The sequence below is a fragment of the Camelus dromedarius genome, chromosome 10 (genome assembly GCF_036321535.1).
Source record: "Camelus dromedarius isolate mCamDro1 chromosome 10, mCamDro1.pat, whole genome shotgun sequence".
NCBI classification, from domain to species: Eukaryota; Metazoa; Chordata; class Mammalia; order Artiodactyla; family Camelidae; genus Camelus; species Camelus dromedarius.
In genome coordinates, this window is record NC_087445.1 from 29,889,532 (window position 1) to 29,905,467 (window position 15,936).

The following is a 15,936-nucleotide window of genomic DNA, read 5'->3' on the forward strand; positions in this document are numbered from 1 at the left end:
TACTTAAATGAAAATTTTAAATGGACATCTAGGATTTCTACCAGTCTTTCAGTGTACCAAAATTTCTTCCCAACTAACCTGAGGCAATACCAAAATTGTTCAGCCTTGAAGAACAAAATAAATAAATAAAATTCCACAGTGACTGTTCATTGCCAGCCTTGTTTTACCTTATGTTTAGTGAGCATGCCTTGTCTAGGAACAATAAGACTCAGTGTAAAATTACTCACTATTATAAAGATCTAGATACAGTTCTAGCCAACTTATGTCTCCTAAAACAAATAAACAAAGAAATACTGAAATGCCTGTTACAAAATGATTCCTCTGTAAGTAGCTGTTATTCCTGTCTCCCAAGTACAGCATCAAAGAGCCATTCTGTTGTGTACCCCATCCCCAGGGCAGCCAAGAGCTGGATGAAAAGTATAAATTCAAATCATATTCTGAACATTGTACTTTTCCCACTTAGGTTCTTTTCCCTCACCTAATACCATTCACAACATCCCCTTTTAGCAGTACCAAATACTTTTAAAATTTGATTCATAAAAAAATCACCACTGAGCTGAACAGCTAGTATACTAATTTAAAACAGAAATGACTTTTTACAGCTCAGTTATTAAACCATGAACAAGAGTGTTTATAATCAAAGTGCTGACAAAAACATTAACAACAACGGTGAGAAGGACGTTGTTGGACCTCGGCTATCACAGTCGTTCATTATTTGTCGTAGAGGGAAACCGTGTTCCAATGGCTCTTTTATAAAACATCAGTTAAAGAAATGCCAATACCAGTATTCTCGGGCTGCCTCGTAAGAAGCTCTCATTTTAGCTGACATATCCATAAGTGGCACTAAAGCCTATTTTCAGTGCTAGAGAAAAATTACAAAACTGAAGTACCTCCCTACACCTTTATTTATCTGACATGCTCATAACAGAAATGCAAAACCATAAAATAGGGCTGTCTGAGCTGGGAAAACAAAGAGTAATTAATCACATTAACAGAAAACTAGCTTGCAAAGTGCTGATCAACAAAATGTGGAAGAACCATTTCTGGAGATGGGGCTCATTTATCAGGTTTGGAGAGAGGATGGCATCTCACTTAAGGACAGGGCTGGCATGAATTCTGAGTCGTTAGAAAATTGAATGAAAAGTTTCCTGCAGTAATCTTCTATGTAGAAATTCCACAAGTACCAGTGAATTTTATACTAGCAAGTGAGTTCCTTAAATTAGATACTCACATCTGATTTGCATTATAAATGAAAACATATATTCATTCAACAAATATTGGTTCATCACCATGTTGTATCCTAGACACTGGGCAACAGCAATAAATAACTAAGATGCATCCTGGCTGGGAGAACAAACAAACTAAATCAGGATTATTCAGATGGGAGAGGATGTTAAGCACCAGGGGAGCAGGCTACGGAGTTACCGAGGGAAAGGTGATGCCAGCAGATCCTGGCCTCTTCCAATAGGAAAGGTCAGAAAGTAAGAGGAAGAATACCTGGTAAGGAAGAATAAGCCACGAAGAAAGGCGATGGTTTGAAGCCACTGTAAGGTTTGAGCACACCAAGGACATAACCTGACTTAAATTTTCATCAGATCATCCCAACTGCTGTGCTGACAGCAGACAACAGAAGTTCAAGGGCAGAAGTGAGAAGAGGAGTTAGCCATAATCCAGGAAGAGGTGATGAGTAGATTAGTCTAGGTTATATCAGCAGACGTGACTCAGAAGTTGCCAAGATTCTGCATTCATTTTTAAAGTAGACAAGACAGGATTTACTGTCAGGCAGATGTGGACCATAAGAAGAAAGCATCAATTCTAACTCTAAAGTTTTGGCCTCTGCAGCTGTAAGGCCTGGAAATAGGAAGCCTGCAGAAGATCTGGATGGAATTCAGCATGGGACAGGGTGAATTTGAGCTGTCTATTGGACATGCGAGAGGAGATGCTGTCATAAAGTTGGCCATACGGGTCTGCACCTCAGGGCAGAGGCTGAGCCAGACACAGAAACGCACGAGCCATCAAAGACTACATGCTGTTTACAATCATCAAAGCTATGAGATGGGATGAGATTACCAAACGGGTTAGCGCAGAAAAGAGGCTCACATTCTGAACTCTGGGGAGTGAGAGGAAGTGGCCAGTAAATAGGAGGAAGCCAAGTGAAGACAATTTCAACCAGGAGGCAGTGATCAACAGGAGTTTCTAAGGAAACATGGGGCAAAGCCTATGACAGGAATAAATTTAAGAGAGAAGTGGGGGAGAAGAACTGGAGAAAATGAATAAAGACACCTCTTTTAAGGGGTTTTACTATATATAGTGGCATAGAGAAACCGGGTGGGAGCTAGAGGGAAGAAAGATCAAGAGAGGGTTTTGGTTTACTTAAAGATGGAAGAAATAACAGCTGGTGTGGATGATAATGAGAAGCATCTGGAGAAAGGATGTGGATGAGAAAGGGATGAATTACTGGAACTATGCTCCTGTGTGGAAGACACGGGGTGGCCTTAGGTCACAGCAGAGATATTACAGATGTGAAGCAGGTGGAAACCTTAAGATCTCTACTGGTGTCTTCCCATTTCTCTGTGGATGTGAAGAGACTTCATGAGGTGAGGATGAGGATGGGGGAGGAGATGGGGGAGAAGACTGGGGAGGCTTTAGGAGAAAGAAGATATGAAACAGTCAACCAGGAAAGTGGTAGAGTGAACGGATCATGAGAACTAAGTGAATTGCCCACACCATTGAGGACCTACCTACGGTTATAAACTGAAAGCAAGAGAAATCTGCATACTAGTGTTTCTCCACAGCCACATTCAGCTACAGGAGTGCAGGTACAGAGTAGATAGATAGTTGGATTTGCCAAGGTTGAGTTATAGCAAGGAAGAATAACAAAGTCAGAAAGTGGCAAGGGAGCTGAGAGTGTGTGCAGGGAAATATAGTAGCTTAAACAGAGGTAAGGACAGAGGGGAGGGAGAGACTATGAAAAGTTGGGAGCATTACCAAATGTCACAGTGAGGTGAAAGGATTGCTGGAGTCCCGGAACTAGAGGGTGTGGGCTAGAGAGACAGAAGGTAGCTACAGAAAGATGCCTGAAACTGAAAGGTGACACTGAAAATACAACATACCTAATGGAATGCCAAACGAATAAGAGTGAAAACTAATTACTCTTTAAAACGGCTGTCTTTCTATTGTGTACCCTTTAGTTCTCTATTACTGCAAAAACAAATTACCTCAAATGTAATGGCTTAAAACACAAATCTACACGGTTCTATAAATCAGAAGGGTGGCACAGTCTTACTGAGCTAAAATCAAGGTGTCAGCAGGGTCATTCCTTTCCGGAGGCTGTCGGGGAGAATCCATTTCTTTGCCCTCTCCAGCTTTTAGGGGAGCCCACATGTCTTGGTTCTTGGCTCTCCTCCTCCACCTGCAAAGCCAGCAACAGCAGGCCAAGGACATCTCATATCACATCACTCTGACCTCCTTTTAAGACCCTTCTGATTGCACTGGATGCACCCAGGTCACCAGAATAATGTCTCTATTGTAAAGTCAGCTGATTAGCAACCTCAATGCCACCTGCTCCCATAATTCCCTTTTCCACGCAACCTCATATTCAGGTTTCAGAGATTAGGATGTAAAAATGGGGCGAGATGGGGAGGATTCTCACTGTATTTTAACTATTTAAATACCATCATACAACCATTTGTATGAAAGGAAGATAACAGAACAGGAAATCATACTCTATGTTTGTTTCAAATTACACCTCCCCCCAATTCATCTTTCTAATGACACCGCTTACAGCAACATGAAAATTAATTTGAGGTTTGCAGAGCACATATGTGATAGCAAGCCAGGCACATGCTCGACAGCAAGGAGAAGCACCCCTATAATTTAAGATTGGTCAGAGGTAATCTACATGGAACTCAACAGAATTTACCTAATAGTATTTCCAGGATCCTGAGCAAAGTACTTCAAATTGAACATACATCTTAATTTGTTAAAACCGTACAACATTTGGCTTTCAAATAGAAACCCAGCTGGTTTATTCTTTCTTCCCAGCATGACCTTCAATAACAAAAAGCAAAGTACATGATTTCTTCATCCTGCCACTGGACTAGTTTTTGCCATTCATGAGAAATGCCTGAATTGCACTTTTTTCCCCCTCCATGCTTCCTAGGGATCTCTTTCCTCATTGCTGAGGAGATGTGCCTTGCAGCCCAGTGACCTCCAGGCATGCACATACTGGTATGTCGTACAGTATGCCCTGCTCCCCATAATGTCAGTCATTATTCTTCCTGACTTTACTTCTGCTCTCTGGTTGAAGCACTTAAGATTAATGAGGCATTTGTTCTCAATCAAGAAGCTATTCATGAATATAGTTCCACTTATAATAAGCTATGTAGACTTCTCTTTCTTTCTCTCCATTACCAAAGTGGGGTGGAGTGGGAGGGTGTTTACTGAGCAAAAGGAGAATGAACAGGAGAAAAAAATATATATAAGATTTGTGACTTTTTTAGCCTGTAAGCAGTTCCTTAACAAAAAGGACTCCACATCATAGCTATGCTGTCAGGATAAATGATATCCTCAAATGCACTGTTCTGTTTGGTTAAAGTAAAGTAATGATTACCAACCACCCTGGCCTTCTTAAGCCAAGGTTTAAGTCTACAGCTGTTCAGAATGATCTGCCTCCTTGGGAGGCAAAAGGGAATTCTGAACCCAAATGTGTTACCTCAAATGGGAGAGTGTGGTCCACCCAGTGGCTTCTCAGTGGAGAAGAGCAATGGCATAAGCAACCACTACAAACAGCCATGGCCTTAAACAAGAATATAGCCTTTCTTTTTCCACTAGTTTTACCGTGTACGAGGATCAAAGTCGGCCTCTCAGGCTAACAGCCTCTCACTACCTGCTCCTGACAGTATCTCATGGAATTTAAAAACAAGCAAACAAAAAAAAGCAACATAAAACACACATCACAGGGAGCAGGACTGCCACCACGCCCTCTCAAGGCCTTAAGCCAATCTGATCTAAAAATCGATGGCTCTGACCTACAAAGCCACTTCAGAGCTCTTCGTTAGAAAAAAATGTCAATGAGGTTGTCAGTTAGGAAACTAGATTCAGGAGATTATCCACTGTTGGGAAAGGTCCCCCAGGCAGAAACTAGAATCAGTATGAAAAAGTAAGGAAACTGCTATACTCAACCAACCAGTAATGCTAATTATTTCATATTAAGTAGATAACCAATTACACTATGAGTGCTGGCTTAATTTTCAATATAAACAAACAAAAATCATTCAACTACCTTGTTCAGAATTGGGCCAGTTGTTCAGCCTTCTTTCTACTCTAAAAACAAGCAACTGAGGAGGGGTAAAAAAGAGTCTGGGTCTGGGAATCTAGAGGCCTCAATACTGCTATGAATCTGGGCTCTCCTCCCATACAGAGGGGTGATTCTGAGCAAAGGACTTACTCTCTCAAACCCCTGGCTCAGTATCTGTAAAATTAGATTTCTGAGATAGATGAAGAACTCTTTAGTCTTTGTCAGTATTCAATTTTATGGAAGCTAGGAAAATTCTACCCTTGCTTATTTTATTTTATTTTTAAATCAATAGTTATTCTGAATTTGTAGGTCAAAAGTTTAAAGATGACAACTAATTTTTTAAAAACAAGTCTTCCAAGAGGCAAATGATTGGCAATTCTAACATCTCTTAGCAGTACCACTATTTTTATTTGAGGAGAGAATATGTGAAGGTTGTATTAAGGGATAAGGGTAACATAATCCTCAACCACACAAATGTTCTTTAATACTCTACCCTAAGAGAATTTCCATGTCAGAAAGAGACAGAGGATAAAGCACCACCTTCAGATTTAACACGGTGTGGTTAGGGTCACTTCATATCAGATGTGCCCCTATCTACAGGACCAGCCTCAATGCAATGTAGAAGCCACATTCTACCTAACAGACCAGTTTTCTCCATCATTAGGCCAAGTAAATAGCGTTACAGGGGTTGAGGCTTTGTGGGTGCCAAAGATGTCATGAGTTACCAACTTTTCAAGAAGTTGACCATTTTAACCTGAGCCTTAAGAGTTGAGAGTTAAGATGAAGGTACATTCCAAAGATTAAGAGTTTAGATACATATGTTCCAACAAATGACACAGATTCTCTAGCTCAAAAGCTTTAGCAACACTGTGGGTTTAAAGACCACTTCCTCCTTTGATAACTATGTAAGTTTAAAAAGCTAAAGATTTAATCTGTTCTTAGAAACAATAAATTAGTACATACATGAAAACTAAGAAAATGTGCAGTATACTGTTTATATGTCTTTACATGCAATATAATGTGTATGTGCAATCAAACTGTAATAATTCTGCATAATAAAACTGGAAAAGAAAAAAAAAAAAGACCACTTCCTCAGGTATTTCTAGATTTTAACTTTGTGACTATGATTTACGCACAAAGAAGACCTTACTTTCTATCAAAAGCCAAAAAATAGCTATGTGCAGCCTTGGAGAGCATGAATTGCAACCATTACTCAATCTATACATACCACTTATTTACAATCAAGCAATAAAAAATAAATAAAAAGATATCAAAATGTTGGTTTTTAATCACTGCAACTGCATATTCCGCTCTTTGTAAGAGGAAAGAAAATGCTACTATCAAATGATCATCAAGGAAAAGCTTGCTCATATCTGTTAGTCTGTTTTTAAAAAACAAACAAATAAGCAAAATAAAGGGTACAGTGAATAAATACGTGGCCAAGGTAAAAACCTATTTCATGTTTTGGTTTCGATTTCTTAAAACCATTTTGGGGGAAAAAAACCAGAATGCTATCTTTGTTATGCAGATATAATACAACTCTATTATTCTACAGAGTACAATAAATGCTCTTCAATAGATAATAAATGTGTGCAGTCACCTAGTTTATGCACTTCATTATACAGAATGAAAATTCTAATCTTTAAATGTTTAAATTTTCCATTTCCAAATCTACATGCTCATAGCATGGCAATATTCATCCAAGAATATAATATACAGTTGTGTTTTTACTGTATTACTTTCAAATGAAAATATTTAAACAAATTCTCCTACATGAAGTAAAAGATATATTGAAATAAAAAGAAATCCAGAGGGACGTGTGTGTGTGTGTATTACTGTGCATTCCTGAACATCAGGCACGTAAAGTTATAGTAGGGCTCTGAAGTCACTTTTTAAAAACCAATAAAAGTTTCCCTTCACACATAAAAACTACACTGATCCAGCCAATCGTTACCAATGTCACCTCAAATCCTACACTCTTCTGTTACTTATCACCTCTGACTAAGTTAAGAAGTGCATAAATAAATTTAGTTTTCCTGAAGGTGCCCAATTCTTAAGGAAAACTAATTAAGGCAAAATGGAAACACAAAACAACTCAGAATCAAGGGATTTTAGGGTCAGAAGAGGCCCTAGATATATATCTCTAGTCAGATTTTCTCATTACATTGCTTTTAAATCTTCCTTTAATTAAGATTTTGTTTAGATTATAGGTATGTGAGCTAATGCCTTCCTGCCCAAGAATTATTTAAGGTAATAAAAAATCTCCCTAGTAAGACATAGCACAAACGATACTTTCTTTGGAATTTTTCACACTGACAATGAAAAACTGCAGCACAGGCTTAATGCTACTTTGGACAGAAGACTGGCAACTCGTGGTCTGTCAAAGTCATAAATCTGAGTAAGATGTGACTTTCCATTATGTTAAATTACCAATCTTCCCATGCAGTTTTCACTCCCATTTGTGGCACTAAAACAAAACCTCACAGTCCCCACCCCCTGAAAGGCCTCTGAAGAAACATCCAAATTTCCTGGAAAGAAACAATCCCCAAAGAGCTACATTATCCCTAAATTTTAAAAAGAGAAAATTTCATCCATATTCCTCTTTAACCTCTTAACCTGCTTCTTTTTCTTTAGAATTCCGTATTATAAATTTTTAGACGATATTAAAGAAAATCTTCCTATGACTTAGTAGCATACTACCTCTTAATACTCTACATAGTAGTAAGCCCATGGGCTATTATTTTTTAGAATACAAGTAAGTATTTAGGGTCCCAGCTCATTCCAGACATTTAACATCCTCCTCCAAAATTAGAAGTATAGTCCTAAAGTAGTGTTCAGGTATTATTTCACAGAAATACCCAGACTCAAAAACAGTTTTTCAATGTAGGGATAAAAAAGAAAATGTCAGGTGAGAATTCTGAAAGAAAGCCATACAAATTATGTATTTTTACAGTGAGAATATTAGCATTATATTTTTACTTAGCAGTAACTTGCAGTCATTATAAAATGGAAATCAATAAACAGACTAGATACAAACACTAGCAATTTAGGTCAACAGTGATTAGATTCAAATTAAGGCTCAAAATAACAAGAAACACATCCTAGAATCAGAGTAATGACATTCAACACCTAAAAACAGAACTTGGTGATGTTGAGAATGCACTGTAAAGTGCTACTATAATGAAGGAGTAGAAATTGCTCCAAAATGAATTACACAGTCAGAAAAGGGCTGGAAGCAAACAGAGCTGAAAATAAAATAATCTAATAAAGCTGGGTTATAAACCATGAACTCAAACATAGCTTTCATACTGATCTATTCATCTGAGCAGTACTGAAATAGGACAAACAGGCACAAAGCAATGGTACTTAATAAGAACTATGAGATATATAACCTGAATCTCAGGACAGACGGGTATTTGGGGAATTCTTTAACTGTTTCATTTCACTTCATTTGAATTTGAGCACAGAGCCAGGACTCTAGAATCCAAGTTAGAGTATAATTCGAAATGTGTAACAAATCTCTTCCTCTAACACATGCAGTTAAAGCTGCAATACAGCTTTTTGCTTCTTATTTTAACTGATATAATGGTCACAGATAAAGGCTTTACTAGTTCAGGAATGACCCATCACTATACCAGGTGTCAGGGGTGTTATAGAGAGAAAGGAGACTAAGTTATCACCTCCAATTACTTAAAAACTAGCAGGACAGTTTGGTCCAGAGTGATTCCTGCTCTTTAGAATTGGTCAGTAAAAGACAGCTGGTCTATGAGCACTGATTCCAGCCTGGCATACATCCTAAGCTGCCAGGCCCAAGTTGAAGTTGACGAAACCTGCTAATGTATGAATTTATCGATTTATTTACTGTCTGGGATTAGATGAATAATCTCTAAGATGCCTTTGCTTTCAAAATTTAAATTATTGATGCTTATCTCTATGATACAGTTACTATTACATTTTCCCTCTTTTTTTGCCAGTTTTATTGAAATATAATTGACATATTGTGTAAGCTTAAGTTGTACAATGTGATGATTTGATATAGCCATATACTGAGAAATAATTACCACAATAAGGTTAGTTAATGTATCCATCGCCTCACATAGTTACCTTTTTGTGTGTGTGGTAAGAGCACTGAATATCTACTCTCTTGTTAACTGTCAAGTATCTAATAAAGTACTGTCAACTATAGTCACCATGCAGTATATTAGATCCCCAGAATGTATTTATCTTATAACTAAAGTTTGTACCCACTGACCACCTTCACCCATTTCCCCTACTCCCCCTACCACCCGCCCCTGGCAATCACCAATGTATGTTTTGTATCTGTAAGTTCAGTAATTTTTTTAGATTCCATATATACATGAGAGCATACAGTATTTGTCTTTCTCTGTCTGACTTATCTCATATAGCATAATGGTCTCCAGGTTAATGCATGTTACTGCAAATGGCAAGACTTCCTTCTTTTTTTAATGGCTGAATAATATTTATTTTATGTGTATACACACACTATACACACACACCACATACCGTACATACAACATAAACACACACCACCTTTTCTTTATCCATTCACCTATCAACAGACACTCTTTTAAGAAGAATCTTTAAAAAATAGAACTACCACATACAATTCTCACACATACCTCATGAAAATGAATACAAGGTGTTTCAGGCTACCCTCTTCATACCCTCAAGATTTTCAAAGCACTAATCATAAAAGGAAACAGAAATAACTGAAGCAATCACATTTGTTGTATAAACTTATATCCCAACCAAAATATGCTATTGGCATGTTTTGTATTCATGATGAGTAAGTCTCACCTTCACAAGCTACGTTTAAAAAGAAAACCCAAAGAAGTAATTAGTAATTAGAGTTAGTGAAATACAAGCCAGCAATGAAATATCAACTAACCCCAGCTGCATTGTTAGATTTCCATTAGCTTTATTAGAGTTTCCATTTAAAAGGTCTAGGGATCCTCTGGAACCTAAAACTGACAATGTGAGATTGATTCCTAAGAAGGCAAGTCTAAGTGTACTTTCAAAATGCAGTCATTCCAGCCACAAAATCCAAAGAATCATACTTAAGTGCTTAGCAAAAATTAATACTGCAACACTCACTGCCACACTAAATAAGGGTGTTAAAGCCAGAATATCAATATCATCAGTTACTTCTCTGCAATGCTTAAACTGCAATTCAATTATTTCTCAGGAGAAAAATTTAGAAACAAAGATTTATAGACAAAGTTCATTCAAAATGGATAAATTGAAAAAAACAATTGGCTGACTGAATTCAGGTCATTTCCAATTAAAACTAAGAAATTATGTAGGTCTAAAAAAATCAATGTAAAGTTGTATTCAAGAGCTCCCACTTTAATTGCAAATTAAAAGAGATTTACAAGGTATCAATACTAAAATACAAAAAGCACACTGTGTTTTCCAAGTGTGCAGGGGGGTTAAGATTAATAGAAAGACGCTTTAAATCAATTGCAGAGAGTGATTAATCTAAGTATTTCCTTCTTAGGACATGCTATAGGAAAACGACATAACTGGTCAGCAGCAGCCTTAGAATCAGGGTGGCTGGCCTAGGCCTGGCCCTGGCTCTGTCATGCAAAGGACAGTGGTACCTTGGATAACAGGACTGCTCGGTGTGTGAGCACAGGAGCCAAGCAGTAACTGTGGACAGAACAGAGAACTGTTCATGCCTTGGTGAACTGTGTTAGAATATCTCTAATTTCTACATCTATACTTCAGAGTGAATAAGAGAACATCACTGGTAAAACTGACTCTCCAAGGCTTTACTTTGGATCATATAACAGGGATAGAACCAGCATGGTAAACAAGAGCTGAATATATTCATTATAGCAGGACTTCCTGGTTGTTTTAAAGATGCTGTACTTTTACACAGATTATGTTAGCATCATGATCACACCAAAGGAAATACCAGAATGTTTTCTGGGCCCACTAATGAAAAGAATTCTTAAGTTGGAGAAATTACCTCTAACTTCAAATAGATCAGATTATTTGGATGATAGTGTCCATATTTTGCCCATTTTCCCCTTACTACCCAAAGTGAATGCCAACACTAAAATCATACAGAAACACATTCTCACAGACACCTTTAATTTATAGTCACCGTATGTCTATTTAAACACAGAGCTAAACATACATTATCATGACATAAATTTTCATCATGCAAGGCATTGTCTTTATATTGTCCTTCAGGTTTTTAACTTTGGTTGCAAGTAAATTTAATTCATTGTCATTAGAGATCATTAAGGAATAAAGAAAATGCTACTATTGCAATTGAAACCAAGCTGAGCATCTGCTCTGAGCTCTGCAGTCTTGAGATCTGACAGGTTCTCACTTTCAACAATGTTCTTATACATCTTGAAAGAGAATTTTTAAGAAAAATTAAGGCAGCACATAATCAAATGGCAAAATGGGCGACATAGTGGATTAGTGGAATGAAATGCAATTATTTGCAAGTAAGCTAAAGTTTCAACAGGGTCTTCAGGAAAAATAATTGAAGTGAAGAGAAATCTGTGTCCTCTGAGTAGGGAATCATCTGTTGTTGAAGGTTCTGTCTCATGTTCACAGCAATGTCTGGAACAGAGCAAACAATCTAAAATTTGTTGAAGTATGAATGTATGAATGAATGAGTGGGGAAACACCTCATGCAAGTTGGAAAGTTGTGAATTAGCATGAAGATTCCCACCTTCACTGTTATTTAGAATACTTATTTTCAAGAATTCAAAAGAGCTGGGCAAAAAATGAAGCAATATTTTGGACATACTCTAATCAACTAGTAGTCTCTGTAGGTTTCTGAATAGAGGAGTGATGCCTAGCAATTTATTTAACATTTCCACAATTAATATCCAGCTACTAATAGGATGATTTGGAAAAAGAAGATTAGAAATACAGGTAAGTATGGAACTGCACACAAAAGCATGTGTACAGTCTTGTCTTACCACTAGATTTAAATAGCTCCACAGTGGATGGAGTGAGAAGAGGATTTAAAAGGTACTAAAATAAGCCACTTACTGCTGTCCATGCATTTCTTTTACACCGGGCACAAAGCCATCCATCACAGATCTCATGAGAAGGGATACCATAACAACCTATAAAATAATAGTATGGCTCTATTAATTAAGTCTTTTACATTTTGACAATATTACACATTCTAGCACTTAATAAATAAAATCAGAACAATGGCCTACCATACTATTTTTGATTCTCACTGCTTAGAACAAAACATAAGCACGGCTGTCTCAAAGGTACTTCTGGCTCTCATGCCTCATAGCTAGTACGGTATCAGTGCCAGGAAACATGAGAGTGTGCATTCTGACAGTTATTAGTGCTCACAATAGTTATCACAGAGAATACTGATGATAATACTCGAATGGACAAAATAAAACTTCTAAACTGCCAGGCCCGGTCATTTACTCATGTTAAATACACTTCAAAATAAATTGCAATTCATGAAGCAAAGTTTGGGGAAGTTTTAAAATAACACAATAAATAAACTTTGACACAATGATAATGTACATAAAATTATGTGCATAAAAATTAATTTAAAACTGCATTTCAAAAATTGTGTTTAATTAGCTTTAATTTCAGTGATAGAGACAAAGGACACACAATTCATGGTTAGTGATGAAGAGATGTCTTCAATTCTACTTGTCTATTCAGTACACGCCTGACTCAAAATAACTATGTAAAGAGATAGCTGATGATGTAAAATATATGTAGCAATTATATGGTACCAACAAACATGTGTTACACTGGCTTCCTGAAAAAAAAGAGGATTTTGAAAGATTTAAATGAGTAAAATTTAAATGAGTAATTTTTAGGATCCAACATTTGACGTGGGAAGGGAAAATAACAGAAATGTAATTACCCAAAGAAAAGCCTATCATAGTTAACCAAGGCCATAAAATGTTTAGTTCAAGCACATGTTCATAAAACATTACAGCTAAGTTGCATAGCTAGTGCATTCTGGAATCAAAATTAAATTCTAATTTGTTTGTGAAATGGTGGTTTGCTTCTATATACATATAACAATATAGAGTGAATGTGTGTATGTATATATATGCGTGTGTGTGTGTTACAAATGGATAGAAATAAATAAGATTATTCATATAATTATATTTTAAGCACATTATGTTCAAACCCCTTAGGGAAGGTAACAGTATCTAATTAATAAAAAAAAAAAGCTAGATAGCAAGGCAATTTCAACCTTAATATAAGAGGGGTGTTACTGTGGGGTAAATACAGAAGGCAATGCCTATAATATAAACCATTCATATTACACTGATAGGCTCACACCATGCATGTCAATACAACATACGACTTAGTAAGATCTGGAATATTAAAATGCTTTACAGTAGAGCTGTGATGTATAAGAGATCCATTTTGTACATTTTAGAGGGTTCACATGGCAGACCAATCTAAAATAATGTATTCAGCATGTATGCAGTTATGTAAAAATGCCAAATTGAGGCAGATGTGGAGCCTGACCATCTCTCTTGGGGCAAAACAACTGTAAGGACTGTTTTCCCCTCAAAGGCAATGAAGATCTCCCTACCTATACAAAGAATAAAAATTTAACTCAATAGCTAAATTTAAATTCCCAGATCACCAAAAGAATATCCATTTATCTTTAAAAAGTTACAAAGGAAAATAATCATGAATCAACATCAAAGATTAAAATTAAGTTTTTACAAACTGTATCTTAAAATAAGTAAAATTCAAGTGTGTGAAAGGAGTCCCACCATGACCCCATGCCAAACCCCAAACAAACAAATCAATCAAATCAGACCAGCTCTCCACTGCATAAAACTGGAGAAAAAGGGATGATTACACCTACTCAAACTTTCACTAAAAGAAATGTGAGAAAGGATGATCTAATAATGCCAATAGTTCCATGTGATAGATTTGACAAGTTATAAAAGGGTGGGAAAGAAAGACTACGTGAAGCACAGAAAAGCCAGCGATTAATGAAAGACAGACTCATTTACTTGCATGAACCCGTACGCAGCACTTTGCACAGGAAATCAGAAGACTTGTTCCATCCTCTTCCAGGAAGGCATTAGGTGGAGAATATTCTATATTTTCTTCACTATAAATAAAACACATCTCTGGAATGAGGGGCTTAGTCTTTCCACCTGAAGTAACTGCTTCGTCTAATTTTGTCTCCCATCTAGAATCATTTTCTTCATTGCTGCTATCTGGCTGAAAAACACAATATTTCCACATTAGTGAAAAAATACAGAAAAAAGCTCAGATCACTTGCTCTGGTCCTTAGATCCACTAACAGCTGTTTCGTCCACTAACTTCCAGCTTCCGTTCTTCCTCTTGTTCTCCTTGACCCAATTATTAGCTTTTTACCAATGCTGTTCCTCAGGCTCCCATCCGGAAGCTAAGCTGTAGGAACAAGAGATATTCTGTGCATCTGCTGGTACAGATAGTGATGAGCTACTAAAATTACGTTCTTACATAAACAGTTTCTAAAAAGCATCGATTCTTCTGATGAACATTTTTTGCTTCTGTATTAGCACTAGGTTAACATGTAACAGTGAATCTTACCTGGTTACACCCTGAAGGAGCATCTTAAAGACCTCAGTTCTAATTGGTACGACAGTATTTAGAAAGTTTTTGAAGGCTTTTGTCTCACCACAAAGTTTTAAAACAGCAAGACAGAAAGATCTAACAAATGTCATTAAATAAGAAAAGATAATGTGTAAAACAAAATTGTCATCTCTCACCAAAATATAAGAAAAGTGTTTAGTGTTTCTTTGAGACTAATTAATGAGCTATCTTCTTATCCCCAGAGACCTTATATTAAAAAATTTCCCCCAATCTTATCATTTTAGTTGGAATCTTTAAATTATTGGGGAAATATGCAGATTATGATAAAGAAATAAGAATCAAGAAAAAGGTACGTTCTTCCAAAGAAACACAGAAATTCAATGACTAAAAGGGAAACAAAAATAATGCTGAACTCACCACTGTCACATTCAAAGACAAGTGAATAAACTACTTCCTCTATTAACAAAGGTCTGAGAATGTGGCATGTCACACATTTTCATGCTCTGAAATGTCTGAAGAGAATTACTGTACATGGAAATCTAAGAACGATGTGATCTTGAATGAAACATTTCTGGTTCTGTTAGTGAAAATATAACCCAGAACACATTGTTTACACCAATACACTTCATAATACATTGCATCTTAAAATGAACATGTGGTTCTACCCTTACCAGATTCCTAAAGATCACTTTCTTTGTGTCAGTGCTGGAGAATGTGGCCCTCTGTGACCTAAGATGCTATCAGCATAACATATATGAAATGACACTTGAAAATAATATTATGCATAGCCGGCTGATGAGGGTGAACTGGACAATTCGGGTTGTATCGAGTCCTGCTGTATCTTTTGTATGTTCCACATGGGAAGATGAAGAGAGATGTTTTAAATGTGGGCCCAGAGCTGACATTTATTCTATTGAGAGCAATATTTTCAAACATAAAGCAGAGACTAGGCTAAGTTCTCCCTTGGCAAGCGTCTACTATTCTTAACCTTTAAGTTCTGTGTTTCTTGGTGAAAAGGGTAGAAAGAAAGGTTGGAATTGCCCTCTGTCTGA

General features: G+C 36.8%; 1 protein-coding gene across 4 annotated transcripts in view; it reads right to left on the bottom strand.

Annotated features, from left to right (window-relative positions):
* The window catches only part of KDM4C (lysine demethylase 4C), a 359,368-nt gene that overhangs the window by 114,112 nt on the left and 229,320 nt on the right, over window positions 1-15,936 (bottom strand). For all 4 annotated transcript variants that reach the window (XR_010382646.1, XM_064490230.1, XM_064490229.1 and 1 more), the window contains exons 14-15: window positions 14,314-14,527; window positions 12,338-12,414 (exon numbers count right to left, since the gene is read on the bottom strand). Coding sequence is in view for 3 of the 4 variants with exons in the window: in XM_064490230.1 (XP_064346300.1) it covers window positions 12,338-12,414; window positions 14,314-14,527 (291 nt within the window). In the remaining variant the exon portion in view is untranslated. The remainder of the gene's footprint in view (window positions 1-12,337; window positions 12,415-14,313; window positions 14,528-15,936) is intronic.